Consider the following 27,297-nt stretch of genomic DNA (forward strand, 5'->3'; position numbering starts at 1 on the left):
ACGTCATAGAATCCGGATGCAGTTTGTTGCATTAAGATGATGTATGCTGGCCTTAAATGCGACTCCACAACAGATCTAGTTACCATTAGACAGAGGTAGAGCCTGTCTGTGGTTTTTAAAGAGAGCATTTAGCCTCGCTGGGATATATAGATTCTGCCCTGGGTGGCTGGAACATCAGCACCGGTCTAATCTAATTCTGCTCCCTGACTGGGCCCTGGCCTCACAGGGATATGGAAAAATGGTACGCACGCAAACATGGTGGGATACTCTAATATGACAGCTAACATCGCATTAACTGGACGCAGTTTGGCCAGTTCATAATCTGAAAAGCCTGGGAAAAAGATCTCACTGCTGTTACTCTGAGACACAGGCTACAGAAAAATCTGCCATTAGAATTTCAAGTTAAACACATCATGAATCAGAGGGTCCAATTTGAGACGGTCTCAGGCCAGAACCTGCGAGGTGAGCTTGGGAGACCTCACAAGTCAAGAGTCTGGGAGTCCCCTCATTTAGATCAATAGATAGAAGGCGACCACAAAACAAAGGGGAAACAGGCAGGGCAGTGTAGCTGTAATCGAATTAGCTAAATGCAATTCCTCCTCCAAAATCAATGTCATCTGGACTCGTGCTGTCATTTCTGGTCTTTTCGCAATATTTTCCTTTGTTGGGTTTTTGTTATGAGTGGCATTTCAGTCATGCAGTCAGGCACAAAGAAGCCCCTTCGTCCATGCGTCGAGATAATGGACCATGGAAGGCTACACTTGAAGGTGCACGACACAAGCCCTCATCTTGAATATTAATAAAACATATATTGATAAAACAGATTGAATTTATATAATATTCCTTCAAAAATCATGTCGTCATACTGGCAATTGTCAATACAAAATAAAACGTTTCAAAAGGCTGGTCAATAATTTGAGCTTGAGTTAAACAAAATTCATCTCTGATGAAAGGAAAAAAATGGATCTGGAAAATAATACTTTATATAAAATAAAGCTTTATCTTACATTGAACTTAAATCAGGTAATGTGACTAAGCTTCTAATGTCAAACTAAATTTGATTTCCTGTAAATAAAATGATTACATATTGATATTTGGTGAAGAGATTTAAGAAAAACATTTCTGCAGATTCTCAGCTGCACATGAGCATTGTAAGCTCACGAGTTAGACGTTAGACATTTGGGGTTTCGTTATTGTAGTTCAAATTTGGCTACTACCCACAGACATTTTTCTCTCTTCAGCGAGGGCATCATGAAAACTACTTGATACGACATTCACGCCTCGATCTCTCTCCAGCGGGACGCTCCCTGTTCTCAGAGTGATTGGTGCGTGGAGACGGATGTGGGGCACCTTGGGTTTGTGCGTGTGAAGTGTGTGGGAGGGCTGTTGTGTCAGCGTGCCCACCTGCAAGAACATCTGTCTACTGGAGATGCAAGGCTGCAAACAGAACACTGCACAACCTCATGTTGGTCACTGAACGTGCACAACACAAAGGGTTAAAAACACTGATAATATGAACTGATTAATAAGAATAGCATTAATATGAATTCTTATTTTTTGTTTACAAAGCAAAAATCAGCCTTGAAAGATCCCTTACGTCATTATTTGTACATTTCATTCCTTTAAATGGGGACGGAAGCAGATTCCAGCAAATTAGAGCAAGAGTTAGAGGACACCCTGGATGGATTGCCAGTACGTCCCAGGGCAAGTCAAGACACACAACCACTCTTCGTAAATGTATTCATCTGGAGATTTAGCGTCTTTGCCAAACAAATATGAGTTGTTTCTTTAATGGCTCTCCCAGTGAGCTGCCTGTATTTACACAGCCATGCTTCTCTTATTGTTCTCACATGGCTCAGATGAATATTCAGTAGGCTTGGTGAGAAGGGCAAACCCAAGAGAAAATGAGGGCGAAGGCAAAATGTGCTTGGCAACACATGTGCGCGCACGCACGCACGCACACACACACACACACACACACACACACACACACACATCCCTGAAGCAGTAGGTGGAGAGAGCAACAGTGACAAACAGCTTCGGTGCTACAAAGTTGGCAGGAAATCTATCAAACGGGACAATAAAATTGCAATTGAGTTTCTTTGGCTTTTTTCGTAGCACATGCATGTAACTCGGCAGAGCTGCATTTGCAGGATGCTCTGGTTAAATCTCTGCAGGAACCAGGCTTATATTTGCATCGACATTGAGGACTTTGAAGTTTTGTGTACTTACTGAATTACAATGTAAAGTCAACCAACAAAAGCGACTCCTATTCTCTACCTTTCATTTGATTTTATATTAAGTCTAAGAATTTGTTTTTTGAAGTACTTTTCATTTCCTAATGATTTACCTGTTTGGTCAGTGTTTCCTAATTTGTAAGCAAACTATCGTGTGTGTGTGAGTGTGCAATGCGGCATTCGCTGTTCCATTTGAGAATCTGTGTGTTAGCACCTTCGTTCTCGGTAAACATGGGAAAGTTAATTCAGCTGCCTCGAGAATGTTCTTTTCTCTGCTGAAGATGAGCAAGCTAAAGAAAGCTGCTGTGACAGTGAAGAGAATATAAAACGCAGATATTAAAGTGAGAGATCTTCCAACATAAAAAACAAACTTTTAAAAAGCAAGGCATTTATAAAAATGAAATCAAGGCTGAAATGTATTTCACCTTCGGAAAAATAATTCCAACATCATTTAATAAATGTGTCCAACGGTGTGCAGTTATGCGGTTCTCTGGTGGGTACATCTAGTCAAGCTGTGTTATGAGATCATGTGACTTTTAAATATATATATATATATATACATATATGCATATATATATATATATATATACATATATACAAGGACAGTACTATTACAGGGAGTCATATACATGAATACATGGAATTCAAAAGGCATTTCACACTGAAAATTACATTAACAACTATTTAATTTTTATTTTATATATATATATTATATATTTTTATCTTACTACGCTCAAGAATCCAAAATAACAGATACATGATCATTGATGCAAATTCAATAACAATCCTAATAAATACAATATGACTGGTTCCTTTTGTTTCTACCGACCCCTCCATACCCATTCTCTTTTACTGGTTTGGCTCAAATGTGTTTTCGATGGTACCATCCTCAAGCGGGTGTAATCACGACCAGAACCGACTGTCTCACCAACTATTGCCTTCAAGCTGATCCAAAGAGGGCAGTCCGTGTGTGCCCCCTACTGGACCACCGTGGCTACAACACCCTTAAATCTCACAAGCGCTTCTTGCCCAACACAACCTTCAATCTCACTGACAGAAGAAAAAAAACTGCCGACCACAATCTGACACTAAACTCATTTACTTATGGGTGTGAGTGGAGCAATGCAATATTAACAGTGAAATCCTGAGGCCTGATTGGGACCCTTTACTTCTTCTAAAGCGCCAGATCCTTGTTAGAAAGTGAGCAAGGTGGAAAGACTGAAGACATCAATAAATAGTTGAGTGCCTGTTCCAGTTAAATTCACAGGAGTATCTCAGTTGGATTAACCCTAGATGGCAGATGTACACTTGGGAGAAGTAAAACATATAAAGCCGAGTTCAGCAGTGACATGACAACATCCTCTAATTTTTCATTTGATAGGAAAGGTTGGCAATGGAGATTTGTAATTTCCAGTGGAACACAGTCTTGAGACACATTTCTCCTTGCGTCTGCTGTGCCTATGTATTCTGTGTGTCCAGGTAATGAGTTTCCTGACCTTGGAGTGGGTGATGGACAGTGTGTCGACCCAGACGCGCCAGCCGCCCCACTCATATTTGATGGCGTGGTAAAGTAGGATGCGGAAGATGGCGTATACCATCTCGGTAATTTTCTGCTCCTCGCTGTTGAGCGGATTGATGAAGCACAGAGAAAGCATCCAGTCCTGCCACACGGAGCACTGCAGCAGACTCCTTCAAACCACAGACAATAGAATGAATTAGGGACCAGGGGGAGTTTGGCTTGTGACGTGAAGGAACGGCTCCCTGCCGGTGCTGCTAACCTGCGGTTCTCTCTGCTGTTATTAAACAGCTTGATCATGTCGGACAGGAAAACCTTGCGCACCTCCATGGTCTCAGGGGTCTGGGGTGCGTTCTTCAGCAGAGCAGCGATCACCTTCAGAACCTCTGAAACATTAGAGACATTCAATCAAATGTTAACAAGAAAAAAATAAAAAATAATAAAAGATGAAAATACATAGCCATTCTACAGTGTGTTCCAGGCCCAGGGTGGGTTTGAAGTGCACTTTTTAATATTCATATTTAATGATATATATATATTTTTTAATAAAATAATAGTATTTTTTTCATTTGAAAATTGTACCCATTTTATTTTTACTTTGTGCTTCAAGCTAAGATCATCTTAAACCCAAAACAAGTTCTGCTTCACTGTATCCACAACAAACCAAGATGAAAAGTATACTTGTATAATATTGTTATATACCTATATAACACATATATATATTTATATATATGATGCCAAAAGAAAAAGAAGATTATAATAATAATTATTATTGTTATTATTATTAATGTTGTTGTTGTTGCTTTAATTCTTCCTTAGTTTTGTTTTGATGATACATGTGAAGACTGAAAAATATCTGTGCAAGGGTCAAAATTTATACATTAAGACAATCTAAAAAAGCAAGAATGAGGATAACATGACGCACAAACAACAAATAATTAATTTAAAGAACCCCCAAAAACTAGATCAACTAAAGTGTGTTCGCCTGGAAAGATAAAAGGCTTGCCATTCAAAAAATGAGTCGAAATATTCGTAAAAATTAATGGATAGAAGGTGGAAAAGCCGATGAATATAAGTTACGAGTCAGTGAAAGAGAATAAATTTTGTATTTTGAAAAAATTAGTCTTCATTAAAAGCTATTAAAAGGGACGTATGATCGTGTAAACTCTTCTTTTCTTCTCCTCTCCTGGAGACTGTTACAGACTGGCTTGTTTGTGTGTGAAATTTAGCCCGTTGCGTGACTGAATTTGGCACCGCAGACACTAGGTGTCAGGATGAAGAATAAAGATCATTAAAAAAAACTGCAAAAGGAGTCTTTAAATCAAAAGGAAACTCATCCATTACTCCCAACATGGTGTCACCAACGCTCTCCACTCGCAGCTGCGATTCTGGACCATTGACAGTGAAAACACGCCATGGGAGAAAGCACGAAAAAGAAAACTATTGATCTTTATCGTCCAGTTACGGTTCTTGTATTGTTTCCAATGACAGAACCAGTGCAGAAACTGGGCCCCGCCCGAGCGGAGCAGACTGTTTAGATGAATTACCAAGACAATGTCAATGCCCATTTGCTTTGAGTCGAGAAACGTCAGGGTTCAGATTTCACTCGTGTCTTCAGACCTTGGCGCTAACTGATGCCCCCTTTGCCCCCAGAAGACTGGCGTGTTGTTTCTACGCCTTAGTCACTCAAATTATGAGTCGCTGAACCTTTACCGCCAGAAAATTACCCCGGCATGTAGAGGCAGCGAGGACGGAGGGGGTTTGGCCTCGTCCTGTCTTTTTTTCCATTTGCTCTCGGTTCCTTTCCCTTGAGTTAATTTGAGGGAAACAGTACTTCCTCGGTTTGTTTGATTGGCTCTGACGTTACTAAAGACTGCAATCAGGGGGCCATTTTCAGAGTTTGTCACAGATTAAATCAGCGGAATGCACAGCAAAGGGGAACCAGACCAGCGCTCTGAGTTCCACAAACCTGGGCAGTGTCTGCATGATGGAAAACGTGCCGCTGGGACGGGACGGCTGGGTGGACCAATGTTTGAACACAATGAAGGCCTCGTGTGATCAACGTGCGACCAGAGCGGGACCGCGGCAGATCAAGCCTCACTGCATGTAAAACTTGGTTGTGATTATGACCAAGCACTCGAATTTCAGGCTGATTAAAGCTGCGTGGGACGGTAATTCTGTCTGCGTGGGAGCATGAAAGTGAAAGGATGGTTTTCTTTTGCAAGCCCAAGTCATTACACATGAAGTCACCGACTCACTCTTCTCGGGGAAAAAAAGATTCACAAACCCACTATAAATTTTGATTAACCATCAGTAGGTGGTAAAAAAAAAATTCTGTGTTATGATTAAACTGCACTTTCACCATGACACAATCATAAAATAAACACGATCCATTACTTGATCAGAAACACTTAAAAAATTTATTATTTTGCATGATTCAAAATATTAAGTGATTAAGTGAGTGACAAAAAAAGCACACTATACATATATATATTTCTTAATAAATTATGCCAATATTCATAACAGCCTTGGCACATAACATGGAAAATAATATACTTTTTTTTATTGTCTGTAAATCAAACCCCAACCTCAATATATATTAGATATATTTTTTGCCAAATAATAGAGGCTACTTTCTTTTATATAAGTTGAATAATGATATAATAATATTTTAATAATAATGATTTTCTTGAATGAGGAAAATAATTCAATGAATATACACATAAAATATTATTAAAAAATGTATAAATAATTAGAAATAAATTGCTATTTACAGTACATTGATGATTCAAGACAAAGAGTTTCTTCTTTAGATGAAGAAGCAATTTTGTACATGAGTAGGCATACAGTATATATATATATATATATATATATATATATATATATATATATATATAAAAATCTTAGTGGCGGCTTTCCATCTGAGAAGACATCTGAATTTATGTACTTCATTTGTTGCCTGTATGCAGCCACTGCACGACTCCTGGGGGAATATCATCCAGTTCTATATGAAGCAATAGGTATGTAGACTGCGCGCTACATGGGATGATTTAGAGGAGTTGTGAGACCCGGAGGAGGCACTTACGTGGGTTGAGAATCTTCACAGTGGAGTCGGGGTCCGGATGCTGTTTATGGATCACTTGAGTGCAGATCTGCTCCGTAAGAACCTACCAGGAGAGAAGAGGAGGGGGCGTTGGCAACATTAATGTATGAGTCGGCCTAAACAGTGACAGAGTTCATAATTTAAGTCCAACAGTTACATGAAAAATGGGGGGAGAACAGTAGCTGGAATTTATTTTAAGAGGCGACAGTAAAGGAAGTACCTCAAAAAGCACATTGTAGGTCGTCATGCTGAACTGGCTGGAGTGGAGCATCAGACGTTCGGTGAGCAGCGAGAAAAGCCCGTTGCTCATCATGACCTCTGATTTCCTCCTGATCAGAACAAACAGATTTGAAGACTTGCACTAAACAAAGACTACCAGTTAACATTTGTAACTGGAAATTTTATAGAAAGTTAAAGAGTAAATTGAGCCCAGTTGATACTGAGGGAAATAATTGAATAAAAAACATTTTTAAAAGACAGGATTTTTCTTTTTGTCCTGATACTCACTTTGGTGACAAGTGTTTGAGAAAGTAGCCCATCACTTTCAGAGCTTGCACTCTGATCCCTTCACTCTTTGAAGCCAAAAGCTTGTAAATCACACTGAAAACAAAGACAGTTACCTTTCACAGGCTGAATAATATTTCGGGAGGTAAATCTTTTTTATAATACAAGGACACATCACACATAATATGAAGGGTGTCATTACCGGATGCCATTGCGCTGGTCAAACGCTTGGACTAAAGAGCCAGGATGTTCAGACATCAGAGCCACCAGCAGCTGAAGAACATCGATGAGATTCTCATCCTGTCAGACAAGGATACAGGCGAGCAGGTTATTCAGATGCTAAACAAGCATCTCTCATCTGGTAACAGCAGGGAATGTTCTCCACATGGAGACATTCAATGAACCCTTTGTTTGTCAGAAAATGAGGAAGCATTAAAGACTTTTAAGTAATAATAATGAGCTCAATGGGACAGTAGGAGGCAGTAGTGTTTCACGTGCACAACCCAGTGGAAAAAAAGCAGTCAGTGGAGCTCCCACTACAGAACACTGTTTATACTACAGGACCCACACCATAAACAGAACAACATCACAAATATAATCATCTGTTATCCATGTCATTCTAAGCATTCTTTTGAAAAATGTAAGTGAATTTTTAACATTGTTTACACTAACTTATGGATTTACAGGAAGAGACAAACATTGGCAAAAACACAGCAAAGGTAATACCAACCAATATTGTTTCCTCAATTTACAAAGTAAATCATACTAATCATAGAATAATTTCAACATGATACGTTCATTTTATAGGTGAAACACGTGGTGGACAGAGCACATTGACGCACACAAAATCTTACAATAAAATTGGGTTGTTTAGAAAAGAGAGACGAACAAAGAGAACCAGTCAGCAACACCTACAGTAACCAAAAGCCTGTCTGTCAGTTAACAGTTACATTTACTCATGGACATGTGCCTGTGCTTTACGTTTGAGAAGCTGCAGAGTTATGAGGCCATCTAGTGGTGACACTGCAGCTGGAGCGTTTACCTCATGCAGGGTGAGGAGGTAGCTGAGAATGCTCTGCACCTCGTCCTCCTTCACGCCGTGATCCTGCACACAAAGAACATAGAAAATATGTGGCTTCATGAGAACATTAATGCTGAACTTACTCTGAATATTTTATCCTCACTTTTAATAACAATTTAGCATTATTTGTCACTGCATTAAACCACTCAGTTGTCAGTTTTCTCATCAATTTTATATGAACAATCAAGTCTGTTTTGTGAGGATTAAAAAACAAATGCTATTTGTATGTTGCAATAAGGAATAAGCCGCAAAGTGTAACACAGTATTATTAGAAAACAAACCTTCATGATGAGCTGTTTGACAAACAGGAGCAAAAATGCTCTCAAAGAGAGAATTTCCTTCTGGTTCGGTCTCGGACCGTCTGAAAGAGAGCAGACAATAGCCGCTGAAAGCCTTTAACAAACTGCACTGGAATGGCTGAGATAAGGAGACATTTCTGGAAACTATTTTTGGACTGAGATCTGCTTCTTTGTTTCGGTCTCTTACCGAGGCCTTTGGGTGCCACTCCACTGCGATCCTGAGGGTTCACAACCCAATAGTAGAATTTGAGCGTGTGCATGACCTGGAGGACGGTGCCCACTCGGCGAATAGCATTATAGATGGTCACAGTGCTAATGAACTCTGTTGCAAGGTAGGTGTACAATGTCAGCTGCACCTGTCAATACAACAGAAAAACAATAGTGTCATGTTGAAAATAATATTATAGGATTTTTACCAAAACATTTTTTTCAAACAATGAAATTATTCCTTTCTGCCATTTTTTAAATTTTAAATAATGTCCATTTTTAAAAATTATTTTCAATTGCATGTATTTCATAGACAAAACATACGGCTCCTGTTTAATAAATATATTCAGTCTTTACTTAAAATTGCATTTTGCTTATCATACATATTGACCAAAACTGAATACATGTCATTAGAAAATATTTGGACTCAGTGTATTAACTTCTTTAATGCGCAAATATGAATTATGGTGCTTAAGGAGTTAGAGTATAATGAGTAGGAAACATGTGCCAGTACGCTGTTGTTGTTACCTTGGCAGGCGAGTGGATCCAGATGGCAGGGTTGAACAGAATGTGGTCACATAGCTGCTTAAGCAGCAAGATACCGTTCTGTAAGTTGCTCAGGTATCTTGAAAAGGCCAGCACAATGTCCAGGACCGGCCGCGTCACATGCACCTTGGAGGACTGCGGCACAGACACAGTTGGAGGGTGGCAGAAAGGTCAGTCGATAAAAGGCAAAATAAAAAAAAACTGGCATCAAATATGAACAAATAGAGAAGGACACATGCAGTGAAGGATGACTTCATCCTCTGCCTAACAAGCACCAAAGCCAGCTGTGACCTCCAAATACAGATGAGGAAGGCACCGACTGTGTCACATCTAGTTGGGCACTGGTGTGTTTCAGCTGGGAATCTGGAGCAGCCCTCTTTCTGGGGCTGACTCGTTATTCTCTGTGCTGGTAGAGCAAGAGGAAGCTGTTATTTATCAGCCAATTTCATCTTACCTTTTCCAAGGTGTAGCCAACGACCAGGAAGCCTTTGCAGGCCAGAACCTGCTCCTGCATGGCCACAGAGTTCTTCAACAGCTCCATCACGAAGGAGAGCAGAGTGCAGCTGAAACACCGGCAGATTCTTGTGTCAAAGAGATGGACGGTGTTTGGTGGACAGTGATCTCTGTAAACAGCTGACAAAGCTGCTGCTCTGAAGAGCTAACTGCACATGAAACATGACTGAATGAGGGTGTTGTGATTTCATTGTGCTGCGAGGACAGAAACTACAGCGCGTCACCTTGAGGGCAGAACACAGAACCATTTCAGAGTAACAACTTCGCAGCCAAGTAGAACTGAAATATATCCAAACTCAACTGTTTACAGAAGAACAGAAACGTAATCTTCATTTTTGCAGCTCGATTCAAGTGTGTCAGTCTGACCAGAAAATGGCGAAACAAACTGTGAGTCAGTAACCACTTCAAGGCTCACGCCGAGTGCAACGATTCTGACATGGAACAAAATGGAACAACAAACTCTTTGCCACAGGAGGCACAGAGAAGAGGCAGCCCATTCATTCCATGACGGAATTGAAATATGGTTTAAAATCAAGCTCTTTCTGCAGCAGTTTAGTAGCTACCTCATGAGTCTTTAACATGCACTTTTCAGTCCCAAACCAAACTACTGGTTATCTACTGAGCAGCTTGAAAACCAGCAGAGCTTCTCTAGCATGAGCAAACAACATGCAATAGGACCTCTCGGAGCCATCAAAGCAAACATTCATCAGGGCCTCTATTCTAACATGAAAAATCATAACAGACAGTATGCTTCCACGTTCCTCTCACCACACAGAGGTGTCCAGCTCGTTGCTGGCCGGCTGGGAGTAATCCAGCTGTGCAAACAGGGGGAATAGAACCTGCACTCCTCCAATGGAGTGGATGCCACTCTGGATGGAGTGAGTCACCACAGCTTTCACATCCTGCAGACACAATGCATAAACATGAATCATTGACCTTTTTGAAAGATAAATTCCCTGTTATTCTGTGCTTTAAAAGGTTAGAGAATAACGGGAAAAATCCACTGAGTTGAAGCAACAGCACAAAAGATCTGAAATATCAAATTCATAAACAAATATAATGTGGACAGGACAATTGAGTGAGAATTGGATATTTGGAACTCTAATAACGCTAAAAGAAGGTGCAGGAATTAACTCCTTCATGCATCCTGTTCACTTCAGTTGAAACATATTCAAAAGCTGAAGTAGCTGCAGTGAGCGCGAGCGAGTTACGTCATGCACTGCCACCCATTGGTCAGATGTTATAAGTGCAAAAAAACGGTCACTTAACCGGGAGATAATGCATTCTTATTAGCATATTCATAAGTCATTTTAATGCATTTACAAGGTTAATAAACGTTCTGGTTTACAATTATGTATGACAACTTGTAACACAGTTTATTAAGTATTATCAGAGGTGAACTTAATGCATTCATTAAGAGCAGAAAGTGTTATTTGTTATAACAATACACAGCATTATTGAGGTTACTTGCATGTCTATAACTATAGTTATGATTTTGGAATGGAATTATGAATGCATTAGGTCAACCACTTATACTGCCTTATCAGACTTTTTATCATACCTGATCATAAAACTTTACAATTCCTTCAATAAAATATTTTATTTTTGCCATTTTTCTGAGACTGGTGGTCAAGTATTTGTACAAACACATTTCTCAATCCGCATGGACCGCTGCCACTGCCATGAATGCATACATGCATACTTCACAGTGTTGATGTTTGTGTAGCTGAGCAGCAACAAACGCCCTCTGTTAACAGAGACAAAGCAGCTTCTCTGACAGGAGGTCATGAGAAACAACATAATTAGTGGAGGAAAGAAAAACTATACCAGACAAAGTAATTCTTTAGAGGTCCATTTTCTTGGAAATATAATCTATTAAAAAATCTTTTATCTAAAGATAATAACAGTTTAATTACCTGCAACATGAGTGCATGAGGAGAATGGACAAATATGGAGGCGTTTTCTTTGGGAGAGGACTCCAGGCAGAGTTGGGCATCTGTGGCACGCGGGTTGAAGGTGAAGGCAATACTAGACGACAACTTGCCGTCATACAGCAACGTCTTGTGATGCTCAGCAAACAGCAAGTCACTCTCAGCCCTGTGCTTGAAGGTGCCCTGAGGCGGGAGAAAAAGCAGAATTAAACTTCACAGTTGTCAAAAGATGCAGCGTTTTGGTTGTAAGCTGTCGTGTAAAATCTGTGGCTCCGCTTTCAAAAAATAAATACATATAGACGGCACAGTTTTAAAATAAATTGTGAGATAGAATTAACCATCTGAAAAAACTTCATCTGATTTCAGTACTATCCAGCTAGGACATTTGCTTAGTCTTAACATTATGGAAAGGGGTACAGTCATATAATGGTGCATCACTATTTATCCACAGTAACAAATATTGTTTTAAATCAAAGCTTTTTCAAGATTTATAATGAAACATTAACATTACAATGACAGCTCAAGAGTGTCTACAATCATTCAGAGCAAGAGGCAGAGATGAAGGCGAAGGGGACACTGAAGGCATCAGTTTTTAAACTTCAAGAGGTCAACAACAAAACTTCAGAATGACCAAATAAGACACTTACAGCAGTCAAACTAAACTTCCACTTCAGCCACTTTTGATAAGCTTTGATGTTCTGTGGTTTGTCCTTAGCTTCTCTCAGATGAACTAAATATTCCTCATTGTCTCACCTGGTATCCCGGGCCAAGCTGATAGATGGCCAGGATCTGTGCGGCGCTCAGAGCCTCTCCAAAAACGTAAACGGCTCCCATCTGGCCACAGAACACGCGGTTGGCATCTGCTGTCTCTGATGACCCCAGGAAACACTTGTCAAAGGTCTGCCAAACGAAGCCAGACGTCAGTGTCGAAAATAAAACTGACAGAGTCAAGAGGAGAAGACTCAAAATAACAGTGAAGTCATATGACGCTCGTTTCTGCAGCAGTGATCCAGTCTATATTGAAAAGTACGATGGGTTGACAGTTTAGTGACTCAAAAGATTAGTTCATTTGAACTTGTAAACAGACGCAATTCCCAAACAGATGGGATAAAACCTGCTGTTATAATTGAATGAAAAAAAAACCAAAACATTGCTACTGCTCGAAGCGGAAAAGAGTGGAAAAGCCATAACATCAATGTGTGACACCCAAATGAAGATGCACATTTCAAGGTAGCAAATAGTGACATGCTTTCCTCCAATTTACTTTAAACCACGGATTAAACAACAATAAGAAATTGTGAAAAAAATAGAAGCGATGTGACGGCTTCTTACATCACTTGTGTTGACCAGCCAGGCAATATCTCCAAAGGAAGCCAGCTCCCCGTTCACAAAGCAGCTAATTTCACTGTTTTTCCAGCGATTGTAGACGTGAACAAGAGTCACCATGTACCACTGCAACACAAAGGACAACACATGTATGGCTGAGTCGCAGAACTAAACATTGTGGGCTGAAGAAGGAGACACAAATTCATACTTGAAGTCAGATATGAACAAATCATTAACGACTTAATATTATATGTATAGCATCAAAACAATTACTGGCTTAAAAACCAGAAACATTTTTCCTTTTTTTTTTAACCTTTCCAATTAAATAATGAGGGTTGCATAGTTACACTTGGTCCCAGAATGACAGAGTCTAGATCTTTGCTTGAATAATTAACAAAAATGGGATGCATTTTTAATGTCGCTTTAATAAATCTGTCAGATTTATCACAGTTTCAATCCTTTTCTAATGTAGCCGTGAGTCAGCATAGTCACGGACAAATCTAAAATTACACTTCCCCATGATGGGCTTGTTTGGGCTCCAGTGATTCTAAAAGAATGAATGTGCATCATTAAAGACTTTTAAATCAAGCCACAAATGTGGCTTTCAGATGAAGCTCTTGTCGTTGGCGAACTATGTTTTATTCACCTACCTTCTGCGGTTTGAAGTCGTACTTCACACAGTGTTGGAATCCTTTTCCTTTGGATTTTAATGAGGTCACTATCAAACATCCTCCAACAAAGTGCGCAGAGTAACCCAGGCCTTTACTGGTGCGGAAACTGAAAGGCAAAAGTAAATCACACTTGTTTTTAGTTTCGATTGTCACATCGAATAACCACCATCATCTACTATGGTCAAAACTGAAGCCTGAAAATACAACAAGAAACACATCTCAGTTACACAAATCATCTATTCATTCTCAGTGTCAATGGGAGATGCAGCCTGCGCATCAGTCCTGGTGAATTCATCACTTGTTAAAGCACAGAGGGCTGCAGGGAGCTTCTTATTAAAGGGTCCAGAGAACACCCTGCTGGCTGCTGTACTGTAACCAGCCATCATTTCAGAAATGGCTAAACAGCTCCCTTTTGTTCAGTTTAGATTCATGAGTTATTAATTAACGCCACTATCAGATGATGTGAGTTTTAATAGCTCTCAAGAGGGAAAGGACGAAGAGAGCAGAGGGGAAGCGGCAACAAACAACCTGCATCATTAGTGATCATCCACTCACTTGGATACACGTTATTAAAGTATCAGTATTCCTTTTGTTCCTGAATGCAAGCAAGGTGAAATTTTTTGGCCATCTCTCGTCACCAAAACAGCAGTCGAGTTTTGAAGAAGGTAAAGAATTGACCTGGAGACGACATGGGGAGCAGCAGCATGCTGGTCTTAATAGAAAGGAGATGGTACCAACTGTGCACTGCAGTGTGCTTCCAATTGGGCTGCCTGGCTGCACAAGCTCACTTATCAAACCCAGAAAAAGGGTCATCTATGTGCACAGAATTCTTCAGATCACTTCCTGAAATGCATGACTAAGTCTTGGCCAGCACTAACCTAGATAATGGTTTACTGCTCTCCCATCAAAGGACTGCTCGAATCAGTGCAGGGTGACAGTTTTAGGCGCTGGGCAGTCGTGTAATGGAGCTTAATGATCATCTTCTGCTGAGTACTGTCTGTAAACATGGTTACAGATATATTCAAAAGCAGAAGTGCAAGGCGGTCAAAAGAAAAATATCCTAATTATTTGAATGGGAGTGCAACCTATATCACTTAAAAATATTCACTGACTTGTAGCTGTAACAACACCCTAAAAAAAACCTTAGGAAGCTGTTCAGTTACAGTGGGAGGGTTCATGACCACAAGGCAGTGTGATGCTACTGCACGAAAAGTGCAAGTGAAGAACAAAATATACATACCAGTAGAGATAAGGCTTGTCTTTATCTACATTGAGGTTGTTGAGAGGATCCATGCGGAGCCATGTGTGGAACGTGAACCCATTCTGATACGGCCATTTCGCAATTGGAGGGAGAGCTATTGCCTGTGGGGAAAAATAGGAAATTAAAGGTGAAAAAGTCAGCTGAGAAACTCTACAAGAAGAAGAAAAGTATGTTAAGCTAACAATACAAACGGATCATGGGTCAACACCGTCTTTGTCAGCAGACTCACCGCAGCATTTTTGCCAGGAAAGCTGAAGAAGGAGTCCGGCCCGTTCCTGTGAGCCATGTACTTCAGCACGGATAAAAGCTTGACGGCATGACAAGGCTACAGAGATTTTGACAAAGGATCATTTAATGTCAAGAAACGCGGCATTAATCACTATTGTAAGGCACAAACTGAACTGCAATAATCTACAGTATTTTCAGACATCAGTAATCATCAGACTTCAGTAATATTTTACTCTGCCCCCTAAAAACTAGCATCTTTTCGGTGGTCTTGTAGATGTCAGCTCAAGAACCCTGGAACTATAGATGAATGCAGAAGTAAACATTTAGCGCACATCTTTTTCATCGTCGACTGAACTGATAACACAACTTCTATCAAATCTCTCCATTAGCCGACATAAATAATGAAGCGGTGCTGCTCCAGGCCTGCAGCAGCTCGAGTGCTGCTCGCACATTCCTGCTGCATGTCCAGGGCAACTAAGCGGGATCATTACACGTCCTCCTACTCACCCACTGTCCCTTCTCCCCTTGTAATTTGCTGAAGAAGAGCTTGAGCTCTTTGACTGTGATGCTGTAGCTAGCCAGCACACCCAACATGTCCACCAGAAGATCTGTCGGGAAAACAGAGCAAAAAGTGAAAACAGAAAAACAAATACTCCTTCCTGAATTGTATTGAAATAAAAACAACAATTATCAACACAATTCAGTCTAGATGAGAATGTTTGGGTAAAGTGTGCAGGTGGTGTTGACGGTTAATACAAGAGCCACACTTTGTTTACTTGTCTTCTATTGTATCCCATTCATCACATTCCTTCTACTGTAATATGCACGCTGACCTTCAGCTACTGACTCCTGAGTAGCGGTCTCCGCTCTTTTGAGACTCCCTTCATATCAACGTGAATACCGTTATATAACACAAAATCTAAAAGTCTCGTTTACATATCAGGTCTCATGAAAAACTCAAAGGGACACATCATTTGCACTTTTTGGAATTTCTCTACTGGAGCTGCCTCGTTGCGACTGGACTACCCATCTTCTTGCTCGACTGCACAGTTGCTGCAGGCCTTCGCCGTCCTAGTAGGCGAAGGTTCACTGAGCCGAACACCACAAGATTAATTTGGAATAATTTGCAGATGGGGAGCGTTCTAAACACACGGGCACAAAACCGTAAAGATGGAGCGTGCCCACATCAAAGACGTGAATTTAAGGGCCAGTCAGAGACAGATTTGCACTTGGATAATGGTATGAAAGATGGAAAAATATTTCCAGATTATTATATATTCTATTAAAATGATTATTATTAAACTGTTCTGAATGCATATTATCTATACAGAGTTAGAGGTAGAGAGTCCATAAAGCACTTAAGGCCAATGAAAGGATAAATGACCAACAATGATACAGTTCTCAAATTATAGATTAAGTTCTTGACATTTTCATCTAATAGTAGGAGCAAATAGTTAAACTTTTTAACTCCACCAGCTACATTAATGACGTATTAAGAAACAAAGTATATGATAGCAATTCTGTCTTACTGTACTTCAGCATCACAGATGTGAATTGTGACTAAAAACTGTCATAAATATCTCATCAATTTGTAATACATTTTTAAATGGGCCAGCGACCTTATGGACAACATGTATCAGCTTTCTTAAGTGGCCCACCAGAAAACTATGGCTCAGTCCAAGTGTCTTTGTCAAGTTAATCGTTGTTAGCATGTAAAATGACCGTCTGAAAAACAAAAAAAAAAACAAGCTCCTTTATTTCATTACCTGCGATCATGCTGTCCGTGGTGGTAATGCGCTGGAGCACTTGCTGAATGAGGCCCATTTCGGTGCAAGCCTGAAGGTTACGGACACTTTTCTTTAGGATAGCGGTGAAGATGCTCCAAACTTCAGCCTGACAAGTTGGATCACACTTGTCCAGCAGCTCCACCATGCAGAGGATGCTCTCGGGTTCCAGGATGATGAAGTTCATCTCCAGGTCGAACTGACCTCCAACCAGCTGCAAAAATCGTCCGACACATTTTTAAGCACATTGGTAAGCAGATGATCAAAGGTCAGGAAGGTCTTGCAGAACACATCAAAGCTCCCCGTCACAGAGCCTGTTAGACAGTTGAGTCAACAGTTAGGCCTGGAGACACAGGAAAAAGCCCTGAGCAAACACGTGCGGCGAGAGTTCTTGTCTCTGCTCAGAGACAAATAAAGAAACCAGGATTTTCAATGGACAAAATAGAGACGAGTAAAAACTGAGGACTTTAAATTACATACAAGTCTTCCTTGCTTGTTGTAACCGATTGACTGGAATACAAGACCCTGTTGCATTTCAAGTCAAACCCCACCTGCGCACCAATAACATCCTCAAATATTTAACATTTTCGTAGCCAAGCAAAAATCAGGCGAGCTATTCTTGGGTCTTAGCATTTTCAAGTTATTAACAAAGTCCTAAACTGACCCCGATGAACCCTACAGATTGACATTTTTGACATATTCTGAACAGTATTTTAGTTTCCAACAGCTGCAAGTCCCTCGCTTTACTTGTCACACAGTGAAGTGTCTCCACACTTCTGAGTTGACATAACACAAAGGGGGAGTGACCAGGGTGATGAGAACAAGACGCAGCCTGACCTACCGGAGGAGAAACGATCTTACCACTTGTACCATGAAGGAGAAAATAAACTTACAACAGTACTGTAGCAAGAAAAGCCCTTTGAATTACCATAATACAGGGTCATTCATTTAATCTTTGGATCTTTATTAAAATTGAAGCTTCAAGATAACGCAAATAAATAATAATGCAAAACGATTTATAACAAGTTATAATATGTCTTTTAATGTATTGTGTTAATTCAGCTCAAAAACACTTGCATTGTAACTGTGATTATAAGTTATGTCCCAAAATCCAGAATGCCAGACAGAAAGGCTGCCACAAATCCCTGTCTTCCAATTAAAGAAATGGAATAACATTGTCATGCAGCTCCTTCTCAAAAGTCTTCCAAAAAAAAAAAAAAAAATCTTAATTTAAATACAGCTCACAGATAACAGTGAGACGGTGAAACATCCAGTCGTATATTGAGCTTAAGCCCAAGTGACTGCTCATTTCATCATTTGCTATGTAAGCTTGTCTTGTTTCAGAGGAGTGATGTTCTTTGTGTCCAAAAATAAATTATATAAGCTATAAACGTCACACTTTGTCTTCCCTTAATAGTTGTGATGACATTTTTATTATTGGTCCCCTCCTAATGGAAAAGGATAAGGAAATAACAACGTTGACATCACATCCATTTTGGAAACGAGCCAGCCGTTTTCAGACTCAGGAGGTGTGAGCGGATTAAAAAATGATCATGTGACACGAGGGCTCTGCCATTAGAGAGGCTGGATGGGGAAGCAAAATCAGATCAGAGGAATGGAAACTGCCCCATTATGATGGCTGGGGTGAGACGGCGTCCACGTGGATTGTGTTTGTAGGGAGCAAGATAAGGGGCGAAGATGGAGGTGAGACAGCTCCAACAGGAGGAGGTGATAACAGACAACTATTCTACTGTCATCTCAACCTTGACTTGCGGAGCAATTTGTATTCAGGCGGCAAACAATAATGTTGAAGCAGTGAGAGGCTCAATCAACTAAATCAAGAACCTGGATTCATATGTTGGTCCAATCAAAACAGTGTTTAAACAATCAGTTAAGAATGTATGACTAGTTCGATCATACCTTGATAAGCTTTTGAAAAATAACGCCGGCCAACTAAAGCATAAATAAAACTAGTAAATAAAATTAAGTCAGTAAAAGTAAATGACAACTAAAAACTTAAATACTAATGGTGATTTTTACGTTCGATTTTAATGCATAACTAAAACTGGATTAAATAAATGTATATGTATTTTTAAACCGATGTTGTTTAAAAAAGCGCAAACCAAAGCTCAACCAATGCTTTGATTGAATTGTTGCAGTGCATGGTGGAACTTCTATTATGGGTCACGGTTATCACAGATGCTGTTATTCCTTAAAACTCAACTGGCAACATGTCAAAATCTGACTTTAAAACAAATCCATTTAATTTTGTGCACTTAATACACCAACCCAATGCAGTTTCATTTCAACACTCAAAATGAACTCCAACCGACATGTTGGGGGTCTCATTCATTCTCATTCATTCCAATAGAAGGGTGCGAACAAGGTTCATAAGACATCACACATTTCTTGGAAGCCATTTGGTTTCAACATTTTCAAACAAAGACCCACATTTTATCCTTGTAACGTTTGTAGCCTCGCTTTTATTCGCAGAGTCTGACTACAAATGATGAAACATTTTGGGGTACAATCTCTTGGAGGTGGCAAAACCTCAAGGCTACCTGCTAGGTTAGTGAGTTACAGTTGATTTATGAGTCTGACATACAGCGCGATTCGTCCATCGATCATAGTCAGCTGCCAAAGGAGCACTGAAAAAGTTGGAGATTGAGTAGCGAACACGCAGCAGTGGGACACAGCAAGAGCGTTCAAACTGATGATAGGAGTATATTTGTCTTCCAAAGGGTAGAAAACAAGTCTGATCTTTTTTAGCATAGTTGGAGTCGTTACATAATGTCAGTGAAACAGAATAGAGATGAGACTGGAATTCATGTTTTTGTGGTTATGTTCTGGTTGACTGGATGGATGTCAGCAAAACAGATGGTGGTTGAAATCATTTCGAGCAGAGATTCACTGAGTGAATAGATAGAGTGAGACAAGACAAACAGTAATCACACATGAATTCAGCCTTGTATCACACTGCTGAATCACATGACTTTGCTTTGCCACAGAACAGGGCATTATTTTCTTATGAAATTAGAATAAAAAAGATTTTTTTCCCCAACTCATAATTGTGTTTTTTTCCCCACACATCAAGGTGAGACTACAAACCCTGCTCCTCTGAGAGACACCATTTGAGGTGCCCCTCACATGTTCTTAAGCTGTTTCCGAGACACCTTCCCACAGGGGTCAAACCCAGTGGAGAGACTACATCTTCTGAGTGGCCTGGTTATGCCTCTGTGTTCTCCCAAAACAGCTAGAGGAGGCTTCTTGGGAGACAACAACGCAGGCATTTTCGCTCCAGCTGCATCCCCACCCCGACCAGATAAGCAAAAAAAAAAATGGACACAATAAATATGCAAATATCAAAGACTTTTGTTCAAATAAATCAATCTATATTTACGTGCGAAAAATGCCTACAAAAAGAAAAGCAAAAAACAATGTGAAAGGGAGGCTAAAATTTGTCAAAATGTTATGCTTATCATAATAAAGGAATACAGTTTTGAGTTCAGACCTATATTTATTTCCCTGTGGGTCTAATAAAGGGCATCTAATCTAATCTCATCTAATCCGCAAAGAAGGCAGTCAATAATCACAATAGTTTCAGGGTATTGTGTTGTTTAGATGATCAGTTGCACAACCCCAAGTTGCCAACTCCATGGCCAAGGAGAGCCGTGCACCCAAAGCAGCCAAACGGCAACACAACACGAGGCCAGGCTGGGTAACCCTACCTGACTGCTCTCTCCAGAGGCCAGCCTGAATTAATCATGCCTGAGCAGCCATGCAACCACCAGGCCAAGATACCATGCACATAAACAGGATTCCAAGGTTGCTGTGGAGGATTGAATCAGAAAGAAATTTCTGGGCCATAATTAACATCTCAACAGTTGCTCCACATGCGTTCAAAGTCACTTGACAGCTTATCAAAAAAACACAGGACTTAGAGGCTCAAACTTTAAATCCTATATCAAGCATGACATTTTAATCCAAATGACACTTTTTTTTTACTCTTTCAATGATGGTAACTGAAATAGAAAATGTCAACATTAATCACTTGTGAGTGTAAGGAGCTTTGAAATGAGAACGTTATTCAGACCGTTTCCTGCTTTTCCTTTGAAGCCTACACTTTCAAAGGGAAGGTTGTGTTTTTAAATGTTGGTATAAAAACTTCACCATTTACCCAACAGAACAAAAACTTTTGATTCAAGCCATAGCTATATTTCAGCCCCACTGAGACAGTTGCAGTTTCGAGTCGTCCATTTGGAATACAGTTTCATGGAATACAGTAGCAGCTTAAAACAAACATCAATATAAAATTTCCCTCGCAATAAAAATAGAAAAAATATTCATATAAACCTGAATTTAATTTACGCGAAGAAGATCAGGGTTAAAAGTCATTGATACATTGCTATACACAATAATAAAAGGCTGAGGGAAAAAATTGAACGCAAGATTTTTCTGCGTCCATGTCCTCAGAACGAGGGGGAGGGAAATGGAGACACGGATTTTGTGACATTGTTTGACCCTTTTGGACTGCACTAGATGAACCGTCCATGCTGGCAAGGCATCCATGACACACTTGTGACATGTCAACATTTCTTAAAATAATCTCTCACTCTTCAGTGCTGATGAGGATTCGCCTTGCCAACATGTAATGAGCAGCTATGAAAGGAGGAAGGTCAAGCGACTAATCCGTCCCACTAACATCTCTGATGACAGCCAGAGAACAGCGGGGCGACAAGCTGATGGATGAGCGACGCGGTGAGACAAGGCCCTGAAGCGAAAGTGCCGTGCATCACCAAAGATGCATGTGGAAATCGCTACGAACTTGAAATTCATCAGCATAAACAACATGTCAGAGTATCTGACAAAAGCCTGCTATATTGTGGAAGGCACAATACGCATTACAAAAAAATGTCTCAGCAATGATTATAGGTTTGATCTGTCTCAGTGGCAACAACATGCTTATTCTTGCTAACCAATGAGTTATGAATCTGTGACAATCATCAGAAATTTCAGAGATGGGATATTAGCACAAAAAAAAAAAAAGATTTTAAAATTGCAAGACACACTCCTGGTATGCAGTTTAAAAGATGTATCATCTCTTTGAACTCCAACAAAAACATCAAAGGAAAAACACATGATAAACTGCTACATAAAGAGTTAAGAAACAGTTTTCACAAACACAATTTTCATCTTACAAGAAATGAATAACTAAATGAATGGAGGTTGAACAATAACTTGTGTCAGCACAAGCCTTCGCAACAAAGAACTGCAGGATACTGTATTTATGGGCTTTAAGGACTCATTAGAAAAGTGCAAGTGCAGTTTAGGGGAGCATCACTTGACATTTAAGTGTTGGGAAGATTAATTTATGCAGTGACCGTGAATAATGATAATCTAATATACTGGTGAAGTTGAGCCGCTTTTTACACAAGGCACTTCTCTGCAGCGGTTCTGGGTCGACAAAACGTTACAGCAAATAAAAATGCGGTTTGTGTTCTCCATTGGACCCAACTACCTCTCTGGGATGCGAGACAAATGCGAAGATGAAGAATTTTAAAGGTAGAGCGATCTTTTTTTTGAAGTGTTGATCTAAGAATATCTTCAAAAAGATGACCAGACAAGTCTGTTTTTTGACTGCACTGAATTTCATCAGTCTCCAGCAGCACTATTTTACAAGTAAAATATCAAGACCGCACTGCAGAACACAAACACAACGTGCAGATTATGGCATGTCTTAGTGTACAAAATACACCTTAAATGACCACAAACTGCCCCACAAATCTTTTATTGGTCGCCATTTTGTCCCTCTTTATTTAAAATTCCTTCATTGTTATTAAGATCACAATGAACCAGACAAGCAAATTCCTCCATGATAAATTTTGTAATGCAATCAGAGCAACCTCCTTGTTGCGTATATCAGTCCAGAATGTGGAAAATGCCTAAACTGGATCATGCTATCACATCGGTCATCAGCATGACAAAATAAGATTTAAGCATCAGAAGGTCTGTATGAATAGTAATGAATATTTTAAAAGGATTCTATAACTTAAATTAAATAAAATAATGTATAACTTGTGACAGTGGGTGGATATGAACTAACTTAAAGGCTGAGGTTTCAAATTATTTCTTGTTTGGTTTCCTGGAACTAGGGTACTTTGTTTGGGGTCTTTGCTGGCACCACATTAAGATTACATACAAAACAAGACTGTTTTTTTTTCGTAAGGAACGGATTTCAGAAGGCTGCCAGGATACTACAGTTGAGAGTTTGAACTACGATGTCACAATATTCTGGCCAACAGTCGCCCCCGGCTCCTCTTTCACAATTCAATCCAAAAAACAAAGAAAAAAAAAAAGGGTAGGCAATACAATCCTTTTTATTTTTGGGTGCATGCGTTAGTCATCAAGAAGTCCCTTAAAATGGGCATAATATGTGACCTCTGGAGGACACAGTTTTATTTTTCAGGAATCCTTGTCTGCCAGTTCCCTAACTGTCTCCACAAGAGTGAAGACGGTAATCACTGCCACAGTCAACAAAAGGAAAGGGCTTGTCAGGAAACGGCCATTAGCGAGCCAGTCCTCCTGCAATCGCCAACAAAATTTGAAGGACAACTTTGTCAGCTCGAGAAGTTGAAAATTAAAGCAACAGCGCACCACAATCGATCTTCTTGCCACAGAAAATCTTTATATCTTGGACCTGTCTTGAATAGGATATTGAGAATTAAAGCGCATTAGTAGATGACTGTCACATCAGTTGCAGAGCAAGGACGGGCATGTCGCAAGATGAAAAGGGCTGATGTCATTCACAAGGGGGTCTCCACAGAAAGCGCCACAGAGTCAGATTCTTCACGAAGTTAGACATTACAGTAAGGGGGTTGCAAGAAAGTGTATATTGACAGCTGCCTCTTTGGAGACTCATTTCACATCAGTTAAGAACAGGATTTGACTGAAATGATAGCCAATATTTAAGCAGTATTATGGCTTGAATTATTGGGTCCAACCAGAAACTTCTCAGTAGTGGCATAGCAAATTATAGTATCCGTGACTCTGCTGGGCCATGTGTGTATTTAGACGGTATTGTATGTTCACAAGTTCTTAAAAGGTAAAACATTTTCAGACATTATTAAATCAAGATAATTTCTCAATTCCAGCTTTCTGTCTCACCTGATGTCACCGACTTTTAAGATGAGCAACACTTGACCCAACACCTGGTTAAGTGATTAAAATATTACTTTATAAACAAGCAAAGTAAAAATTGTAGCAGGAAAATGCAAAGGAATATCACCTGCAGCATGAACCACAGAGTCATGCATGAAGAAACCTTACATCACATCTATGATAGAGCAAATAAATATGTGCATTAAATTACTAACTATGATTAAAAAGTGCATTTGCAAGTATATCTCTTGAGCAATCTATGTGGTCTCTGTAAAAAATAGGGTTAACACAGAGAATAACTGTTACTACCGATAGTGCTAGTGAAATATTCAGAAGAATATTCTCTCATTATATTGGCTTATAAGACAAACAAATGTTTCAACAATCATTTCTGGGACACAAGTCCTCGGAGTGTTGCAACCTGCAGTGGAGAGAATGAGACAGGTTCACGCGAGCTATTTTCAGAAACACACATCAGATCAAAGTTTAAACAATTAATTCTTCTTCTTCCGACAGAATTTCTCAAGACTCAACATCAGTAATGGAGAGAACATGGTACCAATATCAGGCAGCATTAAACCAGAATGATAACAGAGACGGGAAGATAATTTGATGGAATATAGATTTGCAAAAACATTCATCAGAATTGGACACATCATTCACACGCAGTGCATAAGGTCTACTCCAGGAAGATGAGCTCTAAAACGGAACTGTTTAAAATCTATTTCACAGAATCTGACCACGTTTTTTTGGTTGTTTTTTTTTAATGACCTTTTTTGATTAAAAAAGGAGATTTTTTTTCCATAAAACGAGGCCAGTTATGACACCCTTTTGTTGCCTTGAGAATAAAAGACAGTATTGATTGTGCTGTCAGTTCCAATTTTTTGAGCATCTGGAATACTACAACCAATTCAACCATAACCAAATTTGAAAAGTCCTGCTGGCTTTATTGGCTGACAGGTGAAAGTATTGATATCCAAAAAATAATCCGAATTTGGTGAAGGAATTAGCATTTGATTAAGCACTCTCCTCAGTTACTAGTATCAAAGGCTTTAAGGGGAAGTTCAGTCCCACCGTGGGGAAGACTGATTTAAAATTCTAAAAGAAGAATCACAACTTGTCTGATAATCAGACATTTGGCACAGCAGCAGATAGCTTAAAAAATATAGCATCATCTAAAAAATGCATCAGATCATGACCTTCACTTGTAAATATTTCATTACGAAATCAAAACTACACTGAGTTACAAACCCAAAAGTATGTTTATTTTTGAAATATTGAAAAAATGAACCCAGTGCTTTAAACCAGGAAGAGTTCCACTACACTTAAACTGACAATAATTTCATTGTTTCTTGTTCCCACTGTCACGCACAAAGCTTTCAGTGGACTCATTGACTTCGCCTGCAGGTGAGCGGGGGGAGCTAAATTCTTTACCCATCTCCAGTGTCATCTGACAGAGACGCTTTAAGTCTCACACTGACCACTGAGCTGTAATTATTTCTAAATAAAGACTCCTTGTGCCAATGGACTACACAATTGAATTATCACACAAAGACTTGAAGTCTAACCTTTTAACACGCATACATCAAGACTGACATGGAAGTGGACAGTTTAACTTGGCAACAGAGGAGAGAGTTCACCGGCTACTGTATCTAACCCTATAAAGAAACGTTCAAATGTGAAGCAAGGTTCTTTTTCTGAGCACATTAAGTATTATTAGTAGTATTATAGTCTGTTCCAGCCAAGTGTGGAGTCTCGGGTGTTTAAACAAACCAGGCCCTACTTGCCTTAAAAGCACAAGTCAACGACTGACTGGAAGAGAAAGTCAAACATTAACGATTCATGATTCCTCAGAGTTTCCTGAAAAGTTGTCGGTCAAACCTGAGGCTGAAAAAGTTTGGACGTTGAACTTGAGAGTTACTTCTGAAGCTCTTTAGTCGACACTTGTGGGGCACTTTAGAGTTTATTTTTTTCATTTTGACGATGTACTAAAGCGTCATTAAGAGAACATGATTTTCCCACAGGCCAGCCATTCTGGTTAATGTCATAAAATTGTTGAAATAAAGCTGTATTTAAGATTCAGCTAATCCTTAAGCGAATATCCACCAGTCAGTTGGATGACTCATTTGGAACTTGGAAAAAAAATGGAAGGCACTCAAGACTTAACAGTCTTATTAGAGCAGCTTTTAAAGGACAAAACTGCAGATGATTGTCAACAGAAGTCAGCAGGAGATCATCCAATGAGAAGGTTTCACGCAGAATATGTGGTGACAGGATAATCCAGATGTTTTAGATCTGATTTTGGATGCAAAACTAGACTATTTTATCATGAGACTGGAAAAGAGTGCTTTCAATAGCAATATTTACCATTACTGCTTGTTGTATATTAATGCAATTTCAGGAATGACACTTCATCTGAAGACGTCATAATTCAAGCCGCTTCAACAGCATGAGATCAAACATTTGTGTGCAATTGACTAAAATACAAATGCAAAATTCAGAACATCAAATGCCTTGAAGCATTAAAGGCTAAATCTACTCTGTGGCAGGAGAGAGGAATAAAGAGGCATCAGCAGTAGACTGGCTGCAGTGGACTCAGCAAGTGGACTGGGCTGTTTGTTTGAACAGACAACAATTAAGTCAGAAATGCTTTTGGTCGCATTTTGAAACTGTTGTATAATAACATGGCTCACATGAAGATCGCCTCAGGACTGAGGCGAGTCACCCCAGCTACTGAGGACAAGCTCATACGAGCCTCAGAAATCAGAAAGCTTGAGATGAGATCGGGGCTTTTAATTGTTTGCATTAGGCACCATGGGGTGACAAAATAGCCTGGTGTGAGACATTATATTCAGATATGGGATTAGATCAAATGTCAAAACAGCCATTTAACAATATAAACAAATGTATTTAATTACGGTATTCTCATATT

The 27,297-nt window shown here is 39.6% G+C and overlaps 1 protein-coding gene across 7 annotated transcripts in view; it reads right to left on the bottom strand.

Annotated features, from left to right (window-relative positions):
- Positions 1 to 27,297, bottom strand: part of lrba (LPS responsive beige-like anchor protein) — a 160,710-nt gene that overhangs the window by 130,569 nt on the left and 2,844 nt on the right. For all 7 annotated transcript variants that reach the window (XM_053855600.1, XM_053855604.1, XM_053855599.1 and 4 more), the window contains exons 2-21: positions 17,190 to 17,421; positions 15,931 to 16,031; positions 15,425 to 15,520; positions 15,175 to 15,296; positions 13,914 to 14,040; positions 13,270 to 13,389; positions 12,691 to 12,837; positions 11,923 to 12,120; positions 10,775 to 10,908; positions 9,948 to 10,056; positions 9,476 to 9,628; positions 8,928 to 9,096; positions 8,723 to 8,802; positions 8,403 to 8,465; positions 7,563 to 7,660; positions 7,364 to 7,456; positions 7,077 to 7,185; positions 6,839 to 6,920; positions 4,016 to 4,139; positions 3,734 to 3,926 (exon numbers count right to left, since the gene is read on the bottom strand). In XM_053855600.1, coding sequence (XP_053711575.1) covers positions 3,734 to 3,926; positions 4,016 to 4,139; positions 6,839 to 6,920; positions 7,077 to 7,185; positions 7,364 to 7,456; positions 7,563 to 7,660; positions 8,403 to 8,465; positions 8,723 to 8,802; positions 8,928 to 9,096; positions 9,476 to 9,628; positions 9,948 to 10,056; positions 10,775 to 10,908; positions 11,923 to 12,120; positions 12,691 to 12,837; positions 13,270 to 13,389; positions 13,914 to 14,040; positions 15,175 to 15,296; positions 15,425 to 15,520; positions 15,931 to 16,031; positions 17,190 to 17,421 — 2,550 coding nt within the window. The remainder of the gene's footprint in view (positions 1 to 3,733; positions 3,927 to 4,015; positions 4,140 to 6,838; positions 6,921 to 7,076; positions 7,186 to 7,363; positions 7,457 to 7,562; positions 7,661 to 8,402; positions 8,466 to 8,722; positions 8,803 to 8,927; positions 9,097 to 9,475; positions 9,629 to 9,947; positions 10,057 to 10,774; positions 10,909 to 11,922; positions 12,121 to 12,690; positions 12,838 to 13,269; positions 13,390 to 13,913; positions 14,041 to 15,174; positions 15,297 to 15,424; positions 15,521 to 15,930; positions 16,032 to 17,189; positions 17,422 to 27,297) is intronic.

The sequence above is a fragment of the Synchiropus splendidus genome, chromosome 2 (genome assembly GCF_027744825.2).
Source record: "Synchiropus splendidus isolate RoL2022-P1 chromosome 2, RoL_Sspl_1.0, whole genome shotgun sequence".
Classification (NCBI taxonomy): domain Eukaryota; kingdom Metazoa; phylum Chordata; class Actinopteri; order Syngnathiformes; family Callionymidae; genus Synchiropus; species Synchiropus splendidus.